The following is a 26079-nucleotide window of genomic DNA, read 5'->3' on the forward strand; positions in this document are numbered from 1 at the left end:
CCTCCTGTCCATGGGATTCTCCAGGCAAGAATATTGGAGTGGATTGCCATGTCTTCCTCCAGGGGATCTTCCTGACCCAGGAATCGAACCCACATCTCCTGCATTGCAGGCAGATTCTTTACCACTGAGCCACCTTGAAAGCCTCAGAGAGCAGAGTAGCAAGCACTTATCACTTATAAAGTAATTGGGGTAGAGATCACTAATTTTTTACTTAACCGCTTAACTCTTAAGTGGTTACTCTAAAAGGTTCCCTGGGAAAAGCAGAGTGGGAACTGAACAACAAGCACCCCAAACTCAAGTCCTTATCTAGATGTTCAGACTCTGGGTGTGAGCAGGGTTATCACCCTGTAAAATGTCTGGGCAGCAACTCAGAACTCCGTGTGTTTTTCTCATCATAGAAGAGAGGCTGAGTTCATTAACTCTGTCCTTCTTTTATAAGATTGTTTGGTTTTCTGGGTCCCTTGCTGTTCTGACAGGAGTGCAATACTGCAGTGTACTTCTGACACTAACCATCCACAGTTGGCATCAGACTCACCAGGTTTAAGGGCACAGGATTGGGTCAAACAAGATTTCCCTTATTTCAGATGCCAGCACCAAGTGGGGTCACCTATGCTTATGACAGACTAGCTACAAATCCAGGAGGTTCCCGTGACACCTTTTAGGTTCAACAGTTCACTGGAATGATTCCCAGAATTGAGGGGAAGTTATGTTTTGATTACAGCCTCAAATTCGTTTGTAAGGGTACAAACGAAAGGGTACATCTTATGTCTAGTATAAGATGTAGTGGGGGATACTTACCTGGCAGGGGAGATACCATGATCACGAAGGTGGTTTTCCCAGGGCAAGGCTTATCCATTGCACTCCGGATGTGCTGACCCCTGCGATTTCCCCAAATGTGGGAAACTCGACTGCATAATTTGTGGTAGTGGGGGACTGCGTAAAAAAAGTAAAAAAAAAAAAAAAAAAAGATGTAGTGGGGAAGAGGAGTCTTCCTAAGTGTAGAGTTTCTATGCTGAGTGCTTCATCCTCCAGCATATCTATGTGTTCATCATCAGAAAGCTCCAGTGAGCTCTGGCATCCAGAGTTGTTACTGCGGATTTACTGTGTAAAACCAGCCTAGACAGCATATTAAAAAGCACAGATATTACTTTGCCAACAGAGGTCCGTCTAGTCAAAGCTATAGTTTTTCCCGTAGTCATGTATGGATATAAGAGTTGGACCATAAAGAAAGCTGAGAGCCGAAGAATTAATGCTTTTGAACTGTGGTGCTGGAGAAGACTCTTGAGAGTTCCTTGGACTGCAAGGAGATCCATCCAGTCCATCCTAAAGGAGATCAGTCCTGAATATTCATTGGAAGGACTGAGTTTGAAGCTGAAACTCCAATACTTTGGCCACCTGATTTGAAGAACTGACTTATTGGAAAAGATCCTGATGCTGGGAAAGTTGAAGGAGGGAGGAGACGGGGACAACAGAGGATGAGATGGTTGGATGGCATCACTGACTCCATGGACTTGAGTTTGAGTAATCTCCGAGAGTTGGTGATGGACAGGGAGGCTTGGCGTGCTGCAGTCCATGGGGTCGCAAAGTCAGACACAACTGAGCGACAGAACTGAACTACTGTGTAAATATTGTTGACTTAATCATTGGCCACGTGGTTGGATTCAATCTTCAGTCTCTTTTTTTCTCTCTGGGTGCTGGGTTGGCGCAAAACCCCAACCCTCTAATCACATAGTTGCTCTTTTTGATGACCAGCCCCCATCTGGGATCACCTCATTCATTAGCATAAACTCAGGAATGATCCATAGAGCTCATAATACACACACACCTATCAGTCAAGTAATTCTCAGGATACAGAAACACCCTCCAGAACCAGAGATAAAGGCCAAAATCTTTGTTACACAATAGTTGCTTTTCTTCACGAATTTTAAAATCATTTTGTCAATATCTGCAAAAAAAGCTAGAGTTTTTATAAGGATTGCATTGAATCTGCAGATCAATGTGAGGAGTATTCAATATTAAAACAACAATATTGGACTTCCCCAGCAGTTCAGTGGTTAGAGCTCTACCTACCAATGCAGAAGGTGTGAGTTCAATACCTGATCAGGCCGTAACATCCCACGTGTCTCAGGTGCAGCAAATAAATTTTTTTTTAATTTAAAAACTATTAAACAAAAAAAATAAAAAATAAAAATAAAAACTATTAAACAATATTAAGTGTTCTGATCCATGAAAATAGGTAGACTTTTCATTTATTTAGATTGTCTTTAATTTCTTCCAAATATGTTTTATAATTTCAGTGTAAAAGTCACACGCTATTTTGTTAAGAGTTATTCCTGAGTATTTTACTCTTTCTGATGCTCCTGTAAATGAAATGATTTTCTTAATTTCAGTTTCAAGATTATTTTATTTATTGCTAGTGTACAGGAATACAATTGATTTTTAAATTTAAATATTGTACTATTTTAAAGTAGAAACAGGTATCTGCATTAATGATTTTGGTGCCTTGATGCAAGAGTTTGGGTTCATAAAATTCTCTCCTGAAACTATCTATCTGCAGACCTGTTCTGCCAGATTTCCCAGAGCAGAGTGCCTCATTCCTGATCTCTGCCCTGAAGCAAGTCAGCTACTGCAGTGGCTAATGACCTAATCCTTTTAAAGCCAGATGATGAGTGACATTCTTTAGTTAGCATCTGATTTAGGCATCAAAGTAATAGTGGCCTTGTATAATGGATTGGGAAATTTTCCCTCCTCTTCTATTTTCTGGAAGAGTTTGTGAAGGATTGGTGTCAATTTTTCTTTAAATATTCAGTAGACTTCACTGGTGAAGCCATGTGGACCTGGTCTTTTCTTTGTAGGAAGATTGTTTAATACTAATTCAGTCTCTTATCATAGGCCTATTCAAAATTTCTGTTTCTTCTTGAATCTGTTTTGTTAATTTGTTCATGAATTTATCCATTTCATCTAAATTATCTAATTTGTTGGCATACAGTTGTTTGTGGTTTTCCCTTATAATTCCCTCTTTCATTCCTGATTTTAATAATTTGAGTCTGTGCTTTCTGTCTCTTGATCTGTCTAGCTAAAGGTTTGTCACATTGCGTTAGCTTTTTCAAAGAATCAAGTTTCCGTTTCATTGATTTCCCTTGATTTTTAAAAAAACTGCTTATTTATTTGGCTGCACCAGGTCTCAGTTGCAGCATGTGGGATCTTAGCTCCCCAGCCAGGGATAAAACCCACGCCCCCTGCCTCGGAAGTGTGGAGTCTTAACCACTGAAGTGCCGGGGAAGTCCCTTTTCTATTCTTTATTTATTTCAGCTCTAATCTTTATTACTTCCTCCCTTCTCCTTGCTTTGTATTTAGTTTACTCTTCCTTGTTGTTTTTTTTTTTTTTTTTTTAAATAACTTTATTCATTTCTGGCTGTGCTAGTTGTGGCTCACGGGCTTAGCTGCTCCACAGCATTTGGGATCTTCCCAGAGCAGGGACTGAACCTGCGTCTCCTGCACTGGCAGGCGGACTCTTTACCCCTGAGTCACCGGGAGGCCCCCAGATGCTGCTTTTGAGAAGGGGGTCCTCTATTTGGAGTGTCATTGGCAAGCCCTGAACATACAAGTTTCTTTCTGTCCTATAGAGGTGGTTGTGTTTCTTTAAAGCAGGAACATCAATTTTTTTAGGGATTGTGATGGTTAATTTTATGTGTTAGCTTGACTAGGCTGTGATGTCATGATAGCTGGTGAAATATTATTTCTCAGTGTGCCTCTGAGGATGTTTCTGGAAGAGACTGGAATTTGAATTGGGGAACTAAGTAATACAAATGGCTCTTTGATGTGGGGGGCATCCTCCAATCCACTGGGGTTCTGGTGGTGGTTTAGTGGCTAAGTCATGTCCGACTCTTGCAACCCCAGGGACTGTAGTCCGCCAGGCTTTTCTGTCCATGGGATTTCCCAGGCAAGAATAGTGGAGTGGGTTGCCATTTCCTCCTCCAGTGGATCCTCCTGACCCAGGATCGAACCTGCGTCTCCTGCATGGCAGGCAGTCTCCTGCATTGCAGGCTGATTCTTTACCGTCTGAGCCATGGGGGATCTAATAGAACAAAAAGGAGGAGAAAGGGCAAATTGGCTTCCTCTTTCTGCTTGAGCTGAGACACCCATTTTCTGCCCTTGGTGCTCAGGCTGTCGCACTCAGATATGGACTCACATCAGCAGCCCCCTGATTAGCAGGCCTTCAGACTCAGACTGAATTACATCATTGGCTTTCTGGTTCTCTAGTTATAGAGGGCAGATGGTGGGACTTCCTGGCTTCCGTAACCAAGTGAGTCAGTTCCAATAATAGATCTCCGCTTATATATGTATATATATATATTCCTATACATCCTGTAGTTTCTATTTCTCTGCAGAACCTTGACTAATGCAAGGATCTTCCCTCGAATATGCATTTGGAGGATGTGCAGCAGGGGGGAAAAAGTTTCTATTTCCTTATGGAAAGCGGTGATGATATAACTAGTTTTGGAATCAAATATTTCCAGAACCACCATTATTAACTGTGAGACCTTAAGATTGGTCCTTCACCTCTCTGAATCTTAGCCTCTTATTCTGCAAAGTGGTGATGATGAGAAGCAGTGCCCTAGCACATGTGTGTGTTAGTTGCTCAGTTTTGTCAGACTCTTTGTGACCCCATGGACTATAGCCCGCCAGGCTCCTGTGTCCATGGGATTCTCTAGGCAAGAATACTGGAGTGGGTTGCCATTTCCTCCTCCAGGGGATCTTCCCAACTCAAGGATCAAACCTGGGTCTCCTGCATTATGGGCAGATTCTTTACCATCTGAACCACCAGGGAAGTACAGAGTTGTAGTGGAGTTAATGAGAAGCAGTGCCCTAGCATAGTGCCTGGTAAATAGTGAGTGCTCAATAAATGCTCGCTGCTGATGTTTACTTCTTTTGACTTCTTGTTTTTAACCTCATGTTCTACTCCATCTGGGCTGATATACAATGAGGTGCAATGGACACAAACATTTAGTCCATTGCATCTCATTGTATTGAAGATGTTTATTTTAAAAACACTGTCGGCAATTTTCCACCTAGGAATCCATTTACCTACTTGCAAATATATACAAAAAACTTAGTCAGATTTGTCTACACTTAGCCTTACAATGGGGCTTTCCTGGTGGCTCAGATGGTAATGAATCCACCTGCAATGCGGGAGACTGGGTTCGACCCCTAGGTTGGGAAGATCTCCGGGAGGAGGGCATGGCAAACCACTCCACTATTCCTGTCTGGAGAATCCCCATGAACACAGAAGCCTGGCGCACTACAGTCCCATGGAGTCGCAAAGCGTCGGAGACGACTGAGCTACTAAGCACACACAGCCTTAGAACAGAATTCCACTCAACAGTTGAAAAGGAAATGAAGTAGAGCGCTATGCTGTGTCCATATGCAACACAAGTGTGAGTCCTTGGTGGGCTCTGACTGAACGGCATTGACTTTGGTATAAGCAACTCAGACTAGACAACGGTGCCGTTTCCTGAGACGGGAAATACAGTCGTGATCAGTGGTTGGGATGGCCAACTCTGCTAGCCCTTTAGCAACCAGTCGTCTCTGGATGCCCCCAGAGAGACGCTGGCAGGCTTGCCAGTACCGCTCAGGAGAACTCTGAGGTTTTCCCTGATCCTCCATGCTGTTTCCTCTAAAGTGTCACCACCTTCATTTACATTAAAACACCGTAGACTGGAGAAGGAAATGGCAACCCACTCCAGTATTATTCCTGCCTGGAAAAGTCCATGAACAGAGGAGCCTGGCGGGCTGCAGTCCATGGGGTCGCAAAGAGTCGGGCATCACTTACTATGTGCCAAGAAGTGTTCTAACTTAGAACTTACCAGAGCTCTAGAAGTTTTAATTCATTTACTTCTCCTATCAATCTTAAGAATATAGGTACTACTGTTTTCGGGTTTTACTACTGAGAAAACTGAGGTAGAGAGGTTACTTGAGGATTTGAACCTACGACCTCTTCTAGGTAGGGCCATCCTCCAGCCCCGAAGACGCGGCCGGGCAGCCATCCTGTTTGTAGTCCTCAAAGACTTCAGCTCCCGGCAGCCCTCGCGCCAGCAGTTCGCCACACACAACAAATCCCGGCGTGCTCCGGGCGGCTTGGGGTGGAGGGTTCTAGAAGGCGTGACGTGGGGTCGGGAAGCGGGCTCAGAGGCGGCTACCTCTCGGCAGTCGCTGTGGCCGCTGCTGCCGGGCCCGGGGGCGCGGACGGCCGGGGCCGCGGGCGCAGTCTCCTCGTCTCCCCGGCCATGGCGGCGCTCGGCCGGCCGTTTAGCGGCCTTCCCCTGAGCGGTGGCTCGGACTTCCTGCAGCCGCCGCCGGCCTTCGCCGGTCGGGCCTTCCCGCCGGGGACGGAGGGCACCGAGCTGGTCCCGCGGCCGGGACTTCGCGCCGCCCCGAGCAGCTCCGGCGGGAGCGCGGCGCGTGGACGGTGAGGAGACTGGCTGACGGCGGGGGCGGATGTGGGCTCCGGCACGGGCTAGTTGACCCTTCTCGCGACCCTCGCGGGGGCTCTTCAACCTCAAGTTGAGGATGAGGAGATTGAGTCCCACAGGCGGTTGCCGTAAATCGCGGAGGTCGCACAGCGCGGGGGTCCGGTTCCGACCTCTGCGCGCTTGCGCCCGGAGAAGTGAGGAAAGGTCTGCTCACCCAGGGCTTGCGGAGATGGGAGCCGGACAGACCCGGGCCTGGAGCTGCCCTGGGCGCGCGCACGCCTCGCTCCTTCCAGACTGCGGCCCGGCAACTGTTGTTTGTAACTTTCAGCCACTCTCTGACTCTTGAGTTTCCTCATCCGCAACTTGGGAGAGAAATGGGTCCTTCTAGTGGGATCATAAACTAAAGTGCTCAGCACAGTCCCCGCCCCGATACGTTTTCCCTACGCTGGTCGCCCCAGTTTATCTCCCCTGGTCTTGACCGAATGAATTTAGATTTCAGTCTGACTTTGTCAAGACCAGCCAACACTTTTACCTGACTGACCGTGTGACCTGTGTATCCATCCCACAGGGCAAGGGAGGGGAGAATTGATAGTAGTGGGCTGGACAAGATTATTGGAGCCTGAAAGTGGATGCTGAATGTACCAGCTCAATAAATTTCTCAACTGACTGATTTTTTTTGTTTAACAGTATTTCAACTCACTGTAGAAAGAAACACAAGCGAGAGGAGGAGGATGATGAGTAAGTTTCAAGTGCTTTTTCAGTCACTTATGGTCACTTAGTTTAACCTATTTTATATCCGTAACTATTTAAGTGAATAGGTGGAGCATTAGGTGTCTCTGAATGGAGGCCCAAGGAACTGATAACATGGGTTACCTTTTAGAGAAGTGAGCTGGGCAGGTCAGAGGGAAGCTTGTTACTGTATAAGCGATTGTCATGCTTGAACTTTGAGACATATGATTATTATTACATGCACAAAATTAGAAGAAACTCGCAGAAGGCAAAATCTTATGCTCCCAGTTCTCCCCAGAGGGTTATCCTTATTGCCTGATTCCCCTTATGGAAGATAATGTAAAAATGTGCAAATATATTTATAGCTATATAATTCTAGTTTTTTACATTTATTAGTTAACATACTGTTCACACTGCAGCACTGGTGTTTTCATTTGACTCTCCTGTAGCTTGTTGCATATGGACACATAGAGTTCTTTTTTTTTTTCCTCTTTTTTTTTTCTTTTTTTTCCACATAGAGTTCTATCTCATTTCTTTTTCAACAGTTGAATGGAATTCTGTTGTAAGTCTAGGAATAGGTAATTAACCAGTCTCCCGGTGATAGATTTCTAAATTAATTTTAATACTAACAAATCTAAAGTGACCATTCTTAAGTTCCTTGTGTTTGTAATTAGATTAATGGATTCCTAGATGGGAAATTGCTCAATCTTTAAGTGTATGCATTTTGAATTTTAAGCAAGAGTTGTTGCCAATTTATACTCCTTTAAACTTTGGGAATGCGTGTTTCTCCATCTTCTCATCAGAATTGTATTTTCAAACTTCTTGATCATCACTTAACTGATAGGGAAAATACTGCATATTATAGGCAGGCAGTCTAAAAAAGAAAATGAGTAAAAGACTTCCCCTAAAGAGGATATCAAAATGACCAAACAAATGGAAAGATATTTGACCTCATCAGTCTTGAGGGAAATGCGTATTAAAGGCACAGTGAGAAACTACTCCACTACCAGATATTGGAGGGTTCTGTAGCACCAGGAACTTACAGACGCTATTGGGTGAGAATGTAAATTGCTACAACACTTTGGGAAACAGTTTTGAATGAGTTGAAGGCACACATACCCATTTACCGAGCAGTTCTTTTTTTGACTACGCATGCTCATCAGAAGATATGTACAAGAAAGTTTATGGCATCCTTGTTCATGACGGCTCAAAATTGGAATGTCCCTTAACAGTATCTGGACATAATAAATTTTTGCTGAGTTCAATTCAGCAAAAAAGAAACACTGAACTACACTTACCAACCCAGATGTGTCTTATAAGCAACAGTAGGAACAAAAGAAACATAGCATGAATGTATACATATTCAAAGAATTCCTCATATGAGGGTCAAAACCAGGCAGAACTAAAAACTTTTAATATTGAATATTTATATACATGATGTGTATTTTTAAAAATGAAGTGGTTATTATAAAAGTGTATACTTAAAGGGAGGAGGGAATAGAGTACCATTTAGGGATGCTGACAGCGTTCTGTATCTTGAATATTACTTTCATGGATTTTTGTTTTATCATTATTATATGTACTTTTATGCACGTAGGCATTTTATAATTAAAGGAGTTAGATCACTGTTCCATATTTTGTAAATTACATGCGATTTTGAACATCTTTTCCTTTAAGCCATTTGTGTTTCATTTTGGGTGAATTCTTAATTTTTCTGCAGATCTTTTATTGACTTATTGGTCTTTTTCTTATTAGTCTATAAGAAATCAGTTTATTATGTATGTTGTGTTTTCCCCAGATTTGTTGTCTTTCAACTTTTGTGTGATTTATTTTTTTTTTTTGCCAACAGAAACTTTTAATTTTCTCACCAGGTTGATACATAGACCTACAAGACAGTAGGTTTGAAAGTTGCCTCAGTTTAAAAAACTTTTGAGACTTCTCTGGTGGTCCAGTGATTAGGACTCCATGCTTCCAATGTAGGGGGCGTGGGTTTGATTCCTGATTGGGGAACTAAAATCCTGCATGTCACGTGGCATGGCCAAAAAGTTTAAAATAAAAAACCTCTAGACTAGACAATATTTATGTTCTTTATAGCTTTGGGATTGCTGTGGATGCACAAGGACCTCTTTGGTTTTATCTTTTGAAAGTGTGGAAGTGTTGGTTGCTTAGTCATGTCCAACTCTTTGCGACCCCATGGACTATAGCCCAAGACTCTCCTCTGTACATAGAATTCTCCAGGCAAGAATACTGGAGTGGGCCATTCCCTTCTCCAGAGGATCTTCCCGACCTAGGGATGAAACCGAGGTCTCCTGTATTGCAGGCAGATTGTTTACTGTCTGAGCTACCAGGGAAGTTTGCTAGGAGATCATTAAATCATTCTAATGTCATAAATAAAAAATTTGAAGTGTAAAAACCATTGACTTTATTTATTTATTTATTTTTTAAAACCATTGACTTTAAAAGTTAACCATCTTTAATGTGCAGATGGAGAGATTGAGGCCCTGCGAGGATAAGGGACTGGACAGTTGGATATTGAATGCCCAGAAGTGTGTTGCCTGCCTGCCACTTCAGTGGCTGTTATCAGAACTTTAAAGTCTTTTATATCCCATTTTCTCTGGGATTTAATCATCATCAATCTCTAATTATTTGCAAAGTAGACCCAGAGCCATGAAATTTTTTAGCCCAAATTGTTAGAGATCAGAACCCAACTCTGATACTCAGTTGCATTTAATAGTTTTAATTGTTAGATATGATAGGAAATTACCTATTCTTTCTAAAGTTGTTCTGCTCCTTCTTAGATGATTTCCTATGTGTATAACTTCTTGTTCTGCTTTCTAAAACATCAGATACTATCCAAATATTACAGAAGCGTTTAATTTATGGAGAGACATTCTTAATACTTATGAGTTAAAACTAATTATAAGCTAAACATATGATTGAGATTGTGCTTGGTGATGCCCAGGCAATAACGTACTTTTGGTCTGAATACTCAGAGCAGGACTGGTTGTGTATTCAGGACACCCCTCAGCAGTAAAGAATCGGCCTGCAGTGCAGGAGACTCAGGTTCGATCCCTGGGTCAGGAAGCTCCCCAGAGAAGGAAAAGGCAACTCACTTCAGTTTTTTGCCTGGAAAATTCCATGGGCAAAGGAGCCTGGTGGGCTACAGTCCATAAGGTTGCAAAAGAGTTGGACATGACTTAGTGACCAAACAACTAAATGTTGGGCGTGTTGTGGTCCTTACAAATACTAGTTTGTGTTAAGAGCTTTAGCAGTTGAACTTCCCTAACAAGGCAGGAGGTTTTAGTGAGAATTCTCTATGAAAAGCATAGAGGATACAGCATCTGTCTCTGGGATCTGGTACCCAAAATACAGCTCAGCTTATGTGACACTTTAGAGGGGGCACTTAAGTTTTCTACGTTCTTGTTTCCACATGTGCAAAGCAATCTGAATTGAACTCTTACAGTCTCAGTGAAATATAAAATTTTCTAGAAAGTGAAGATAGTTTATGTTGCAAGCTGGGAGAAAAGTGCACCCCATTAGGCAGGGACCCATAGAGCAAATGACAGCCTCTACCATTTCTGGCGAGAACCAAGAAATTAGCAAAGTCATCTGCACCTGTAGTAGTTGCTGCAGCCCTGAAGAAGCCTGTGTTTTTGCCCTAAGGGAATACAGGACGTCTACTGCCCAGCTCCTCACATGCCCAGTGCAGTGGGGCAGCCGCAGTATGAGAAATAAGGCTGGCCCTGAGTTGCTCCTCTGTGATTCTTGGTTTCTTTACTGCCTACCTGACCTTTCCAGAGCTGAGTAAGAATGACTCTTAAGTTCCCATATCAAACCTTCTAATCTGGAAAGGCAAAATCTTGCAGGTGCAGCCTAATTTGACAGATGTTAAGGGAAACATCTCAGGGCGACTGTGAAAATGACAGAATAGAAAATGCATGATTTTCCATCTTGTAATCACATACTGTCAAAAGTTAAGAGTTTTTTTCATAGCAGAATTTGATTAGCAATGGCGGTGATACATGTCTCATATTAGGATTTTCATTGATTTTTTTTTTTTCTTTTTTCAGTTGTCCAGTAAGAAAGAAAAGGCTAACTGAAGCAGGGCTCTGTGCTGGTCCTAATGACTGGATTCTTTGTGCACATCAGGATATAGAGGGTCATGGAGTAAATCCGTGCACTAGTGGCCTTTCTGCACCTGGCATGTTAGATGTTATTTGTGAAGAGATGGATCAGACAACGGGGGAACCACAGTGTGAAGTTGCCCGAAGGAGGCTTCAGGAAATTGAGGACAGGTAAATGGGCAGCATATCCGGCTGGCTTCTTGTTCCTATGTAACATCTCTGCTCTTTGAAGTTAGTCTAATTCATCATTTGGTGATTCCTTAATCTTCAGCCTGTCTAACTATAAAAATCACGAAGCTCAAAGTATGCACTTCAAATGTTAAAGTAAGCGTTTCTCATAGAACTGTACTAAATATTTTCATTTACTATCTCTGAATATTAATTTTTTGGTTTATGCGGGTTTTAGCCTTCAAATTTGGCATCTTTTGTCAAACATTGAACAGCTCTTTTGTATATACTTCTTTCTCTCCAAAGTAGAGTCTAATACTTTACTTGACCTTTTGCTGTAGCACCTGTTGAGTTTATCTTGTTTTACTTTAAAAATTTTGTCCAATTAATAGTATATGAGTTTAACCAAATAATTTTTCTTTCTTTGCATCTGCCTTTGTTTAGAATAATTGATGAAGATGAAGAAGTTGAAGCTGACAGAAATATTAATCGTCTCCCCAGCCTTGTCCTTTCTGATACCATGAAAACAGGTTTGAAGAGGGAATTTGATGAAATTTTTACAAAGAAAATGATTGAGTCCATGTAAGTTTTGGTTTCTGGTTTCCATTCAACTCTGATCTTTTTTAAAAATTCTTTTAAATTTACTTTTGGCTGTGCTAGGTTTTCACTGTCGTGCCCAAGCTTTCTGTCGTTGCAGCAGTCGGGGCTACTCTCCAGTTGTGCTTTCTTGTTGCAGAGCACAGGCTTTCGGGCATGCAGGCTTCAGTGGTTGTGGTGCATGGGCTTGACCCTCAGCTTGCGAAATACTGCACCAGGGATTGAACCCATGTCCCCTGCATTGGCGGTCAGATTTTTTAACCGCTGGACCACTAGGGAAGTCCCCAGATATGATCTTAGAAGGAAGACCCAATGTCTCTAGACACTTCCTGATCACCAACCGAGTGAAAGCTCAGTAGGTTTTATGTTTAGCCCAGGTTGGAGACCTTTTCTTAGTTCATTGGGGTGAGCAGAATGCTGTGCAAGTGGGAATTGGAAGTTCACAGGAGTGGCTGCCTTGTCTATTTACCCCCTGGGTTGTTGTGAAGTCCAAAATGCACTGATAGTCTAATACTTGGGAATGGGAGGATTGGCAAAAAAGAACCCATTCTTTCAAATTACTGTGATAGGTTGTAGGAACCACACTTGAAAACTAGCTGTTTACGTGGCTCTCTCAGTTATCTTGGACCACCATTAAGACCTTGGAAAAAAGTGAAAAGTTTACCAGCAGTCAAAAAAAGTTATCACAAAGGCCACAGTCTAGAGCTCATATTCATATCTCACAGTGTGTGGCCCCTCAGGCCTTTAGCTCTAAGAGCCATTTTGCTCTTCATTTAGACCATTTGATGAGCTCAGTTATCTGGTTTCCTTTGCCATCAGAGTAGAAACACACAAACAGCAAGTGAGCAGAATAAACTCACAATTAGTGAGCAGTGACAGTACAGTGGAAGGACAATAGAGGAAACGAAAGCAAGCATAAGAACCTAAAAAGCAAAGCAGCCTGGGCCCCATTAACATAAGACTAATGACAGCCTGTAATTAATAATAATGACTATGATCTCAAGTGGCCCTTACTCTGTAAAATACAGTTGTCTCTCAGTACCCATGGGGATTGCTTCTAGGACCCCTAAAGATACTAAAATCCAGGGATGCTTATGTCTCATATAAAATGGTCCAAATCAAAACCCCACAGATACGGAGGGCCAACTGTAGTAGGCAAGGTATAAAGTTCCCTGTACTGAAACTCTAGAAAAGACTTTCAGCAGACTTGGTACTGTGAAGGTAAGTGTCAGATATCTGAAAACTTCTCTTAGGCTACTAGTCCCACTGGTGCTAGGTAGATGACTGTCTTTAGACACTGGTTTCTCCTACTGCTGGATGTTAGCTCATGGGAGTTTTGCATTAGCTTCCTAGCTTGAGCTTATAATTAACTACCCAGCCCTGAGGGTGGGTAAATAGTTTAGCCACGAGTAAGCAGGTCATATTGCCCTCCAGTGTAAAGCATTAGCACTTTCTGCTCTTGGTAGTTTTCCAGAAGCTAACCTTTGCAGGGTGTTCTTCATTGTTTGTGTTTTATTTTGCCTTGCTCTTAGGTCCCAGAAACCATCAAACCATCACTAGATGAAATAGATTGGAGGTGGTAGACACAGACAGTGACTTACTGCACAAAGCATTATATACTTCATAGCTGTACTAAAAAGCAAAAGGCTTGCTGAGATATTTTTAGTGTGTTTAGCCAGTGTTTCTTTTTATTTATAATGGTTTAGTACAAGATAGTAACCCATATATGCTAATACTAACCACAATTTAAGAAGAAACTATAATGTTAAATCAAGGGCCTCTGTTTCTTATATTGAACATTTATATTCTAATCACAGCATCAGTGCAACCAGTTGGTTTGCTTACAATGCATGCAGAACTGTAAAATTTTATGTACTTGAGTGGCCTTTGTAAAGATAAGTTTGGATTGTCGTAATTCTGTTTTGATCACAACGAATCCTTTTTTTTTTTTTTGGCGGCTGCCCAGATCTTAATTGCGGCACATAGCATCTTTTAGTGGCAGCATGTGAACTCTTAGTTGCAGCATGTGGGATCTAGTTCCCTGAACAGGAGTGGAACCTGGACCCCTGCACTGAGAGTGTCCTCCCAATGTGGAGCCCCTGGCCTACCAGGGAAGTCCTTCCATGAATTTTTATATACTAGGTGGCAAACAGTAGTTTTTCAACATATGTCTTTTATTTCTGTTTTGTAAAGTTGTTGATACAAATATGTATTTCCTGTCTTAGGAGCCGTCCTTCCATGGAGCTTGTGCTCTGGAAACCTCTCCCTGAACTCCTTTCTGATAAGCCAAAGCCGTCATCTAACGCTAAGAACTACACAGGAGAGAGCCAAACTAAGCACGCAGCTGCTGGCACTGCCTTTCCTCAGAGAACTGAACTGTTCTTGGAACCTCGGCCAACAGGGTTGCCTGTTTACAATAGTTTGGAGACAGCTGCTTGCACAGAAGAGGAGATGGAACTCTAGAAACCAGTTTCTACACTAAAATTGTCATGTTGCAGAGGCTTATGTGTTCAGTCATGAGCCTGCTTGTACAGTATAGGGACTTGAAAGTTTTGAAACGGGTGTAATATCTCCACCTGTGATTTGGGGTGGGACTCTGATTTTGGGTAGCCATTTCTTGAAATTCAACTTCTTGCCAAGGAAACTTGTCTCAAGGGAAAAGCAGTTTTCTAGGGGGCTTATTAAAGGAATGTGAGAGTACATTCTGCAGAGTCAAGTATAGAAGCTGTATGTGACTTTTAAGTCATCTGTCACATTGTCTCAGTCATTCAGATAACTTGGAGAATATTCAGACACTTGGGTTGAAAAAGATGCATTAAAAAAAAGAGTGCTCTCCCTACTACAAGTGTGCCCTGACGGTTGAGCCACAACTTCATCTTCAGATAAATGAGTTCTGTTTATAATGGTGACTAGTTATTACTGGGGAAGAGGAAGATGACAGTAGCTTAGGCCTGTTGCTGGGGAATTTAACAGAGGCTCTGAAACTTGTATATTTGTTGTCAGTTCAGTGTAGCTCTATTGATTAAATAGCCAGTAGTGTTGTGGCTCCCCTCCTTGCCTCTGACGATGCAATGGAAAATACAAAGAAAAGGTTTTTCCTCCGAGGCTTTTTTTACCCTGTGCTACTGTTGCTCCTGGGTTTCCCTTGCATAATTGCTACACCCAGCTCTTCAGTGATGTTTACAGCCGCGTTAACTTTGAGTGGTAGTTTAGAAGATTGAGAGGTAACCAATGTGCGAACTGGCTCTGGGAGAAGCATCCTTAAGTAATCCTGAGGAAGTGCCGTATCAGCCCAGCCCAGCATATTATTTCAGTAGTTAAAGAAATGTGCCTGTAGAAGCAAGTTGTGGGTTTTTTTTAACGTTAATTTAGGAAATGTTGACTGATATAATTAACTGGGCACATACAAGTGACATTGAGATTTACTGAAATAGCCAGTTTGCCTGGTACTTCAACTCTTTGTGCAGTAAGCCTAGAAGTTACAAGAGAATATCTTTCTGCCGGCCAGAAATCATCATCTGGGGGACCCTACCCAGGCTCAAGGTGTCCTCTGAGAGTAATCAGGATTGAAGTATTTTTTTTTCTCAGGAACAGCTCTTCTGTGTGGCAAGGACTCAGTAGTACAAAGTAAAGTGACCATCCCTTTAGTGCTACAGAATACCCACTATAACTTATTAAATGAGTGTAATACTGGCCCTTTTATCAGACAGCAGGAGACCACCCCAGTTCTTTTTGTTTCCTGGGTTTCTTTTCTTTTGTAGGAATCACATACCTTGTGTAGAAAAAATGGTTTATGCCAAGTAGAGGTGACTTTAGGAGGCAGCTCCCAGGCAATTTTGAAACAAATGCCGAAGTCCCTCCCCTTGTTACAGATGGCGTAGAAGTCACAAGTCTGTTAACTGGACTGTTGCTTCTCCTGCCTGTAGTTCCTGCTTTTTCTATTTCTGTCTGGATAGTCAGGAAAAGATTTAATGTTTAATATTTAAACAAAATATTTAATGTCTACACAGTAAAATTATTCAGACTTCAAACCAGTATTGAAACCAGTTGGAAACCAGCTACTAGTTTCTTAATCTCAGATTTAGAGATGAATGTAAACTGTGTTCTGTTGAAATGTGCACGTGTTTGATTCAGCCATGTCAAGAATTGCCTCTAGGTCATTGTTTAATGGGACCAACTTGTAACATTTGTAGCCTTAAAGAAGTCTCCAGCTAAAAAGTTAGTTCTGCTACAGCTCATAAAGAGGAAGTGACTGCCTGGAATTTGGAGTTAGTCCCAGTGTTGGGGAGAAGAAGAGATGACAGTTTTCCAAAGAAGGACACACACACTTAACACTGTCCTCTGTAGGGGTGTTGGACAGGCCTGGGATCCAGGTCTGTACAGTGAACAGTAGGAAAGAGCTCTCTGAACAAGGCTCTGATACCATGGCTATATGTGGGAGAGAACTAGCAGGATTCCGTTAATTAAAATCCAGGCAGAACTTGTTTCAGGAGTCATTTTATCTGACACGATCATTATTTCTGCGGGAAACATGGATGTTCAGTGCGCCTTTTTAAACTTGCATTCATTTGTACAAAAATTTTCTTCTTCATCCTTGTGGTGCTTACTCATCTGAGCCGTCTCCACAGGCCCCATGACTTGCTTTGTTTCCCTTTTTGTAGGGTAAGGCTTTTGTTTTTGCCTTAAGGTTTCCCTCGGGAATTAACAGGTCTTTTCATTTTGTAAAACTTATACAGCATGGATCAAACATTGGCTTAGTATGCTAATGTGTGATGAGAAAAGGTTATCTAAAGCAGGTGAGCTTTAATGAACAAATGTATATTTCCTCTGAGTTTGATTAGGATGTGTGTGGTTTTTTTAATTAAAAGTAAGTCCAGTTCTCAGAGATATTAATAAAAAATTGTTACTCATTCTTGAAAAGGTGCAAATGTCCAATTTAAAAAAACAAAAGAAGTAGGGTGATAGCTCTAACCATGAGAAGAATGTTTACCAGCAGGTTCATTGATTATTTTGGATCTGGAAGTTGGCTTTGTTTTTTAAATAGTGATAAGAATGGTGGAATACTAGGAAAGTTCTGGAAGATGCTGTCAGTTTTACTTTAAAATGAGAATCTGGTTTTTCTGTATTTTATTGTTTTCAATAAAACTTCTTAAGTGTTTTGGACTTTTTGAGATATTTGTATTCCTGCATTTAAGTAAATTGAAATCAGCAAGTTTGGAAAAGTCCAGGGGGTAGGAAAAGTCCTTAATGTTCAGTAACATGGTCATTCCTTTCTTGAGTTGACAGGTCACTGGGTGGCAGTATTGCCTGCATGTTTACAACCATTATTAGATAAATGTGGATCCCTATTTGTGGGTGGGCAGAGTTTTCAATGCAGTTACCTTTTTTACCAGAATTGAAAATCACAGCTAAAAGTTAACTAATTTATTTTTATAGATTTGAAAACTAAGCCTAAGTAGATAGTGACAATTTAGTATAATCAGTTTGCCAGGTCCAGGGTTTTTTCTACTTGACCAGTATTTTTACAGACAGTTTTTTGACAGCAATACATAACATGTTTAGTCATTGAAATAAACTACTGTAAGGTATAGTTCAGGCGATGTTAACTTTAAACGCCTTGAGGGAATATAGTTGTATATATATCTGTTTGGTTCAAATACTCTTATCAGTGGCATTTGAGAGATGAACTTAATGCAGTTAGAATAGATAGGATGTTGTCTTTAAAAACTGGTTAGCAGGTAAACAAGCCAGTCTTCCTGTCCCTTCATTAACTTTAGAAGTCACAGGGTCAAGACTGAATGTCTTTAAAGATGAGCATTTGATGCCATAAAGTATTCCTGGTGTAGGAATTACCTCTGCCTACAGGTCTATTCCTACGTTGCCTGTACCCGCAGCACACCTGCTAGAGAAGCAAGGAGGCAGGCACACATCAGTGTTTGAAGGTTCAAGGAATTGGTGTCTAGCCATCTGTCACCTGTTTCTTTTCATCAGAACTGTGGACAACCTTTTGCTTTTAGTAGCAATCTTGCTTTGGTTTTGTGGGGAAAGATCCTGATTTTCATTTTTTAACTATTCAATTTAGTGTTTCAATATGAAGATACCAGTGAATATCAGGTGTTTTCTCAGGTCTGAGCACGGTGTTTAGTCATTTTCACCCATCTGTGCAGGAAATGAAAACTCAAATAATCTATACTCTTGTGTGCTATTCCTGTTAATACAGCTGTTTTTCATGTGATGCCACTGAATGTAAATTATCTGAACCCCAATCTTCAGATGCTTGTTCTATAATTTTGAAAGCTAAAACATATCTGTACCTTCGCCTATGTTGTTGTTGAGTCACTCAGTTGTGTTCAACTCTTTATGACCCCATGGACTGTAGCCTGCCAGGCCCCTCTGTCCATGGGATTTCCCAGGTAAGCATATTGGAAAGGATTCCTATTTCCTTCTCCAGGGGATAGATCTTCTCAACCCAGGGATCAAACCCACATTTCCTGCTTGGCAGGCAGATTCTTTACTACAGAGACACCTGGGAAACCCACATTTACTTAAACAATCCCTAAATAGATTCTCAGCACTTAAGTTTTCAGTTCTAGAAAATCAGGTGATCAGTTTTTAATTGTGGGGACAGCTGGGGGCTTGTTCTTATATTTACAAAACAGAAACTCAGAGCTTAAGCAAGTTCGCATTGCTAGGCACTAGGATTGAACTCTGGCTTCAGTGATGATAGATTGTCTTGCCTACTAGTGTGCTGGGTATGCTCCCAGTCACACCAAAGGCATTCCCCTTGTATTAATATACTTGGTTGAAACCATAGCATGCTGTGTCTTGCTACTTGGGATTCTTTGAATCCCATCTCATTTGGTCTGCTTTCACTGACCTCCCCAGAGGTAGTCAGTAAATACTGACCGGCATAGAATGCTGGCATGGGTGAAATAGTTTTTATGAATTAGGGAACTCCTTTAATAGCTTGTTAAGTGGTTTCCCAAGGAAAAGAGGCAGCATGATGGGGTTAAGTATGTAATTTGAAGGTCATATTGTCTAGGATATTTTCTTAAACAGGTTCATTGTTTTGTGAGATATGTTCTATAGTGTATATAACTCTTTTAAGAGATTAAAACCCTTCCAAAGTGGAATAGGAGATAACCATCAACTTTTGGGATGGTGCCTGGCTTTGTACTAGGTGCTTATAATGCATCATTTATTTGAATCCTCTAGTAGCCTTTAGAGATATTATCATACCCCTTTGAAGTGGGGAAATAAGGTATTTTGAGATGAGGAATTAAGTGGTATTTTATGCCCAAGATCACCCAGCTAAATGGGTGGCAGAGTTGAACTCAGGGAGTCTGAGTCTAAAAAAATGCTTTTTTTTTTTAAATGCTCTTAATATCTGTAGTATCAATAGCAGTATTGATACTTAATAGCATGACCTGTAACAAGATATTATGGCAAAATGGTTGTTAAGTGTTCTAGCTCTACCATTTATTAGCTGTAGTATCAGTCAGTTAGGCTGAAGAAACTGTCTCAAATATAGTTATTGGTCAGAGTGTATTAGGGCAGCCAGGAACTGAAGCAGGTGGTAATTAAGGGGGAAAAGGCCTTCACTCACTGTAAAAAGTGGCTCAGTGAAGCTGGATAAATCACTACTATGGCAGTGGAACACCCCGAAAGAACAACAATAAGACTTGAAAAGTTCAAGAAACATTCGAAGAACAAAGACACTGCGTTGTACTTTTTAATTGCACAGGTAGTTTTAAATAAATGGAGAAAGCACCTTCCAAAAGTTATACTAGCAGGGAAAGATTTCATCAAGCATTTAAACAGTAGTTTTTTGTAATTCTACAAAAGACTCTTGATCTTTCCTTGAACTGTACATGAGGGAAAAGGAGCCCCTCAGGTAGGCGTTCTGCTTGCAGAAGCAAACTAAAGGACCTAAAATCAGAGGCAAGCCTGCAATGCCAAGAAGGGGAAAGAGAAATTGATCAAGGACCACTCCGTAACTCCATGTCTGAAGCACTTATCGCCTGACCCTTGTGTAAGTACTTCAGGGCAAACCACCGCCCTTAAGATAAAGGTACACCCTCAGAAGCTGTAATTCTCAATCACAGTAATGTTATCTACGTACCCTCGACCACTAAAGGTCAAAAGACAACACTTGGGGTAACCTAGGTGGCTTGAACAAATACTTTAGAGGAGTTCTCCAGGACCACACCCCCTCTACTTTGGCGTTTTGGATGAAGCACAGGCCTCTGGGCTGTCCTCCCAGCAGCGTCACAGTCAGGAAAAGAGCATCAGTACTGGATCACTCCTCAGACACTAATCAGCTGGGGAAAGAGTTCACTGGCAAAAGGGTCCTCCCAAGAATGGTCTGCATCAAGCAGGGAGGACATGTCGCTCAAGGGAGAAGGGGAACCCTCATAGCTACAGTCACTGTAAGCATCCAGCAGGCAGGAAGATGGCTTCAGGCAGTTGCTGGTTGAAAGCAGATCTGAGATACCCAGCTCTGGAATGAAGTCATCTTCTACAAGTTCTTCCTTCACTGAGACAGTGAATTCAGGGTGATCTTTCTCTGAGGGGCTGAAAGGTGCTTCCTCAATTTTCACTACCACATCGGCTTGGCTCTCTGTCTCAGAGGGCATCTCTAAGACTAGGGGCTTTGTATATACATGGTCAAAACGAATCAGTTCATTAATGGCTTCCAGCTTGGCTGATGACGTCCCCAGGGATGGAGAAGGGGAGGCTGGTAAGGAACTGGGTCCTTCTGGGTCCACTTCTGGGAGCTGCTCCAGGCTGGCAGACTCTGGGGAAGGACATCTGAGGAACATGACTGGATCCAAGTTGAACAGAATGCCCAACAGGATATCAGACTAGAAAAGGAAAAATTAAATGGCATTCAACTGTTAAAGAGTACACTGGGAATCGACCTTAGTGCTAGGTTCCATAATGTAAACTAACCATTACGCTACAGGATGATCTCTGGGACCCACCAGACCCACTCATGTATCCTTCACTGCATGTCCTAGACCACCTGGAAACAGGAAGGTAGCCAATGTTCACCCCCAACTCAACCAAAATGACACTGCCCTCATCTGTCTGGTTAGGGCTGTCAGGCATCACACAGATGGAACCGAGTAAACAGCTCTACAAATCTGAGTAAGCCCTACCTCAGAGTCTGAAGAGTAAACACCATCAGAGTCCATGGGGAGATGTTCTGGACGGGTGACAACTGGGCCTGCACCTGCTGCAGAGGTGCACGTAGTCTGAGTGCTGCGGACTCAGCAGACCCGGCCACCGGCCCCGCTCCATTCCCCTGGAAGGAAAGACCAGTCAGTGAACAACTCCAGCAGCTGGGTGTCCCCAGAGAAATGCTTGCCAGGAGGCTGTGATTCTCAACTTTCAAGAAAGCTAAAAAAAACTTTTTTAAAAAAATTCATTTATTTTGGCTGTGCCAGATCTTAGTTGACAGCATGTGGGATCTAGTTCCCTGACCAGGGATCAAACCTGGGCCCCTGCATTGGGAGCACAGAGTCTTAGCCACTGGACCACCAAGGAAGTCCCTAGAAAATTATTCTTTAGAACTGAAATCTCTCCCTTACATATCTGTTATTTCCTTTTTTTTTTTTTTAGTCTTCCTTAAGAAAAGAAAAGCGAGGTAAGTCTAACTTCTTTTTTATTTTCTGTACAATAAAATGTTTTTCTTCCCCAAGCTAAGATTCAGGCAGGATTGTTATTCTTAAATATCATCTTATTTCTATTCTCAGTAAGAGTAACATCCCTAGTAATAAAGTTCTATAGTGAATTGAGGCCCAGAATCTTTTTGGATAGTGCTGTACTCAGATACTCAGTCATGTCCAACCTTTTACAACCGCATGGACTATAGCCAGCAGGATCTTCTATCCATGAAATTTTCCAGGCAAAATATGGAGTCATGAGCTGTGGTTGGTTACTAAGTCTCTGGAACAGACCAGAGCAGGGCGTGCCCTTGACCCCGTGACAGGTCACCCCTGGTTCCATGTCCTTTAAAACCAGAGACAGTAGTAGTCAGCTTTATGGTGAGACAGGGTGAGGACACAGCCAGTCCTCTTGCATTTATTGTTGTGTAGACAAAATGGTGTTAATGGAATGTTTTTCACCTCCCCACTGGTTGTTTTGATATTGTTTGTTTTAAATGTATATTTAGAATGGAATCATCTAAAAAGCTGATCTTGCTAACCTCCTGTTCCCTTTGAAGGGATATATCATAAGAATGTGTAAAAATAAAAGTCTAAGAAGAAAAAAAAAAAAAAAAAAAAAAAGAGAGAAATTTTCCAGACAAGAATACTGGAGTGGAGAGCCATTTCCTGCTCCAGGGAATCTTCTTCACCCAGGGGTCGAACCCATGTTATTATTTTTAAAGTTTGTTCTGAACACTACTTTTAGAGCAGAACTGCCAGTCAACCTTAGACCACTTATGTGTTATCACTGGATTTGCCATGATTCATAAATTAAAACCCACATATCATGCTTCCATCAGAAAGGTGTGTCTATCACAATGAATCCCTTCTCTTATTCATATTCATCAAAGAGCTATTTTAATTTTAGTGGCATTCACAGTCAGGTTTGACTGCCACTCTTACCCTGGTTCTCCTCAATGATGGCATTGTAGACACATGTCAGCTACCGGCATCTGTTAGTACTTGCTCTCAGAGAGTCGTGTAACTTATTCCAGTTATTAGGACTTAGTACTATTCACTACACCCTTGAAAAATGAATATCCTTAAAGAAAGAGGTCATGTCATTTAAAACCAGTTCTTACATACGGCACCAAACAAAGGACATGACTCACCTTGGTCTCTGCTTCCTCTTCAGTCACTAGGGCATCCATCCCCAACCGCTGTCTTAACTCCTGATTCTCAACTACAAGGCCATGAGTTTTCTCTCGTAAAAGCTGATTTTCTAACAAAAGTTTTTGGTTCTGGAAGAAAGTTCAGAAGAGGTTATTAAAACATCTCATTCTTTCACTTTAAGAATACACCTGACAGAGTTTCACTACAGTAGGTTTTCCTTCCTTCTCCTGGATCTTTTGGAAAACTCTATGCTTACACAGTTTTCATAGTACATATTAGAAGGCAAGGTGATAAATATAAAAAATAAGCTATTTAAGACGTACCATTACATGAGGGTCATATATAACAAAGTGCACCAAACTACTAATAGAGACCTCAGCAAAGAGTGACTTGTGGCTTTAATTTAGATGTGATGGTTTAAAAAATCCTATCTTGAACTGGTAGGTAATAATAAAAGTGATAGTGGTGAGCTGTAAAATTATCACGTTTTAAAAAAAGAACAACACAAATAATCTTTATGTATTCAAGATGTGTAACTGGCAATAATTTAAGTTTAGGTAACAAGTGGGTCCAAGAAGGGGAAGGGAACCGTTGGTGAACTAAGTCAGGAAAATTTAAGCAATGATTTCCTATCAGCTTTTACTGATTTCTTCGTACTGATAAAACATTGTTCTATCGCTGTAATTCACCAACAATCCATTTAGATTGATCTAGTACCAAATACTGGAGAAGGCAATGGCACTCCACTCCAGTACTCCTGCCTGGAAAATCCCATGGACGGAGGAGCCTGGTAGGCTGCGGTCCATGGGGTCGTGAAGAGTCGGACATGACTGAGCGACTTCACTTTCACTCTTCACTTTCATGCATTGGAGAAGGAAATGGCAACCCACTCCAGTGTTCTTGCCTGGAGAATCCCAGGGACGGGGGAGCCTGGTGGGCTGCCGTCTATGGGGTCGCACAGAGTCGGACACGACTGAAGCGACTTAGCAGCAGCAGCAGTACCAAATACCCGGAGAAGGCAATGGCACCCCACTCCAGTACTCTTGCCTGGAAAATCCTGTGGATGGAGGAGCCTGGTAGGCTGCAGTCCATGGGGTCACTAAGAGTTGGACACGACTGAACAACTTCTTTCTTTCACTTTCAGCACCAGATACCAGAGGGTGAATCACTTCTGTTCTCATCAAGCTTCACCACTTTACCTTTCTACCCTAACTTAGATTAGCTTAATTTTTAACAACACATCCAACTGTATTCTAAAGGAGATGAAATCACCATTCACCAGGGAAAGCTACACAATGAATGTAAGATAAAGTGTTTGGCCTTAAGTATTTTTACCTCTTCTTCCAAATCTACCACTTGTTGCTCCAGCTCACTCATTCGAGCTTTCTTTCGGTCTCTGGCAGTCTGAGCTGCTACTCTGTTTTTCAGTTTCCTGAGAACAGAAAGAGACATACCACACTGAATCATCTCGAACCTTATTTATCTTTATTTGAAAACTTGACCAGCTGGTGCTTTCATTTTAATTTACAGTACAGAATAATGGTAAAATACACTTCAGGCTCCTTTCCTCAGTAAAACAACAACAACAAAAAAAATCAGCCTTCTGTGGATCTAGCTAGCAGACCTACTCATCCTCCCCCGTATTGCGTCACCCACCTCAGCCACGTCCCCACCACAGCACAGAGGTTGCATCATAAGATATTTTCTCCTCCCCTTTCTATTTCCCGTTGATTCCAGATTACAGTCCCCTCAAAAAGGATCCAACCAGGACTAACCTGGATTAGGATTAAACCTAGCGAAGGCTGCAATCGCGCTACTGCAGCCGATAACGTAGTAACAACCTAACACCAAACAGAGAGAGGCGGATGCGACTTTCCTCTTGATGCTGACAGCCTAGGCCCGTGTCTGCTCCAGGAGGCACTTCATAAATCACAAAAAGCACACTGATCATAAAAGAACTAACATTTACGAAGGACTAAGCACGAGGCATTTCTCCACCGCCCCAGCGACCTCGGGAAGTAGATAACCATTTTAAAGGACGCAGAAACAGACTGAGGAGCCTCATAGGGCTTACAGCCCCTTCAATAGCTGGCATTTCAGTTCCGTGAGCCTCCAAAAAAGTAGGTAAACCCATGGCTCCACGTCACAGCCCAAGTTCAGAGAAGCTGAACCAGGGGTCTGTGGTCACACAGCTAGAGGGACTGGAACCCAGGTGCCAGCGTACGCAGCTCTAGTCATCTCTAACGAGACATAAAAGAAAGGAAGAAAAAAGGCCTGCGCTGCCCTGGACTCCACCCAGCGCAATGGATCGGCCAATTCAGACTTCCTGCCCTGCCCTGCCCCGCCCCGCCCCGCGCGGCGCCACGCTGGCACCGGACCGGCCAGACACCGGAGCCCGAACGCTGCAGGCGGCCAGCGCGGCCCCAGGCCCCTGTCCCGCTTTCGATTTCGGCCCCCAAACCCCCGAACCTCGCCCACCTCCGCAGCGCCTTCTCTTCGGGGCTCAGGTGCGTGAGGCGCTGTCGCTTGCGCGCCTGGGGAGCCCCCCCGCTCGCCCCCTCCGGGCTGGCGCCTTGCTGGCCCGGCACCATGACCGGCAGAGCCCGGCCAGCCGGGGCTCCGGCGGCAGCAGCGGGCTGGCCGGACAGAAGCAGTACTTTAGGAGCCCCGGCGGCCGGGCTCTGCGCGGGTGCAACCACCACCATGGCCGGAGCCTATCTACGCCAGTGCGCGCCGCCGCTGCCCAGTGGGGCGGCCCTGCCGGTCCCAACCTTTCTACGATCGTGGCCCTCCGCGATTGGCCATCGCCGCGTGACGCAAGCCTACCTCTGCTCCCATTGGCCCGGCGGATCCGGAGGGGGCGGGGCCAGGGCGTCCAGCGTGACCACCACCGCGGTCTTGCGCAGGGGGCGCCCGAACCTTTTGCGCAGTGGCCACAGGCAGAAGTTTCTGAGCAGGTGCGGGGCCTCTGAGGGTAGGGTGGGGGTGGGGCCCGGGATCTTGAGGAAGGGTCCGGAACCTGGCGGAGTTTCCTCAATAAATGGATTTCCCCTCCTGTGCTGACGGAGAGTTTAATTCGAATCCGCGAGGTTTCCAGACTGACGAATTTTGACTGAGATTTTTTATCCAGGCCTGAGAGAATTGTATCTTGTGCGCCCTTTCGGG

At 42.9% G+C, this 26079-nt stretch overlaps 2 protein-coding genes, 1 non-coding gene and 1 pseudogene across 3 annotated transcripts; 2 read left to right on the top strand and 2 right to left on the bottom strand.

Annotated features, from left to right (window-relative positions):
* The first annotated feature begins 790 nt into the window (after positions 1 to 790).
* LOC139037911 (U1 spliceosomal RNA) lies at positions 791 to 938 on the top strand (annotated as a pseudogene).
* A 5203-nt stretch (positions 939 to 6141) lies between these two features.
* Positions 6142 to 17254, top strand: CCDC117 (coiled-coil domain containing 117). The gene is made up of 5 exons (XM_020876673.2): positions 6142 to 6469; positions 7161 to 7211; positions 11273 to 11497; positions 11939 to 12076; positions 14317 to 17254. Exons 1-5 carry the CDS (start codon positions 6288 to 6290, stop codon positions 14552 to 14554), a joined length of 834 nt encoding a protein of 277 aa, XP_020732332.2. The 5' UTR covers positions 6142 to 6287; the 3' UTR covers positions 14555 to 17254.
* A 2556-nt stretch (positions 17255 to 19810) lies between these two features.
* Positions 19811 to 25656, bottom strand: XBP1 (X-box binding protein 1). Its single transcript, XM_020876669.2, is given in 6 exon segments — positions 19811 to 20955; positions 21253 to 21336; positions 21339 to 21398; positions 22914 to 23042; positions 24250 to 24346; positions 25393 to 25656. Coding segments are annotated over 6 exon segments (1155 nt in total). The 5' UTR covers positions 25620 to 25656; the 3' UTR covers positions 19811 to 20397.
* TRNAG-CCC (transfer RNA glycine (anticodon CCC)) lies at positions 21569 to 21640 on the bottom strand. The gene has a single exon. It is a non-coding gene; the product is annotated as a tRNA-Gly (tRNA).
* Positions 25657 to 26079: the final 423 nt, after the last annotated feature.

Source organism: Odocoileus virginianus, chromosome 12 (assembly GCF_023699985.2).
Source record: "Odocoileus virginianus isolate 20LAN1187 ecotype Illinois chromosome 12, Ovbor_1.2, whole genome shotgun sequence".
NCBI lineage: Eukaryota > Metazoa > Chordata > Mammalia > Artiodactyla > Cervidae > Odocoileus > Odocoileus virginianus.

Excerpts from the sequence above, each read along its gene's own strand:
- CCDC117 (XM_020876673.2), top strand. The coding sequence starts at position 6,288 with ATGGCGGCGCTCGGCCGGCCGTTTAGCGGCCTTCCCCTGAGCGGTGGC. Across the intron at positions 6,470-7,160 it reads GGGAGCGCGGCGCGTGGACG|TATTTCAACTCACTGTAGAA; the intron begins GTGAGGAGACTG and ends TTTGTTTAACAG. Across the intron at positions 11,498-11,938 it reads CTTCAGGAAATTGAGGACAG|AATAATTGATGAAGATGAAG; the intron begins GTAAATGGGCAG and ends GCCTTTGTTTAG.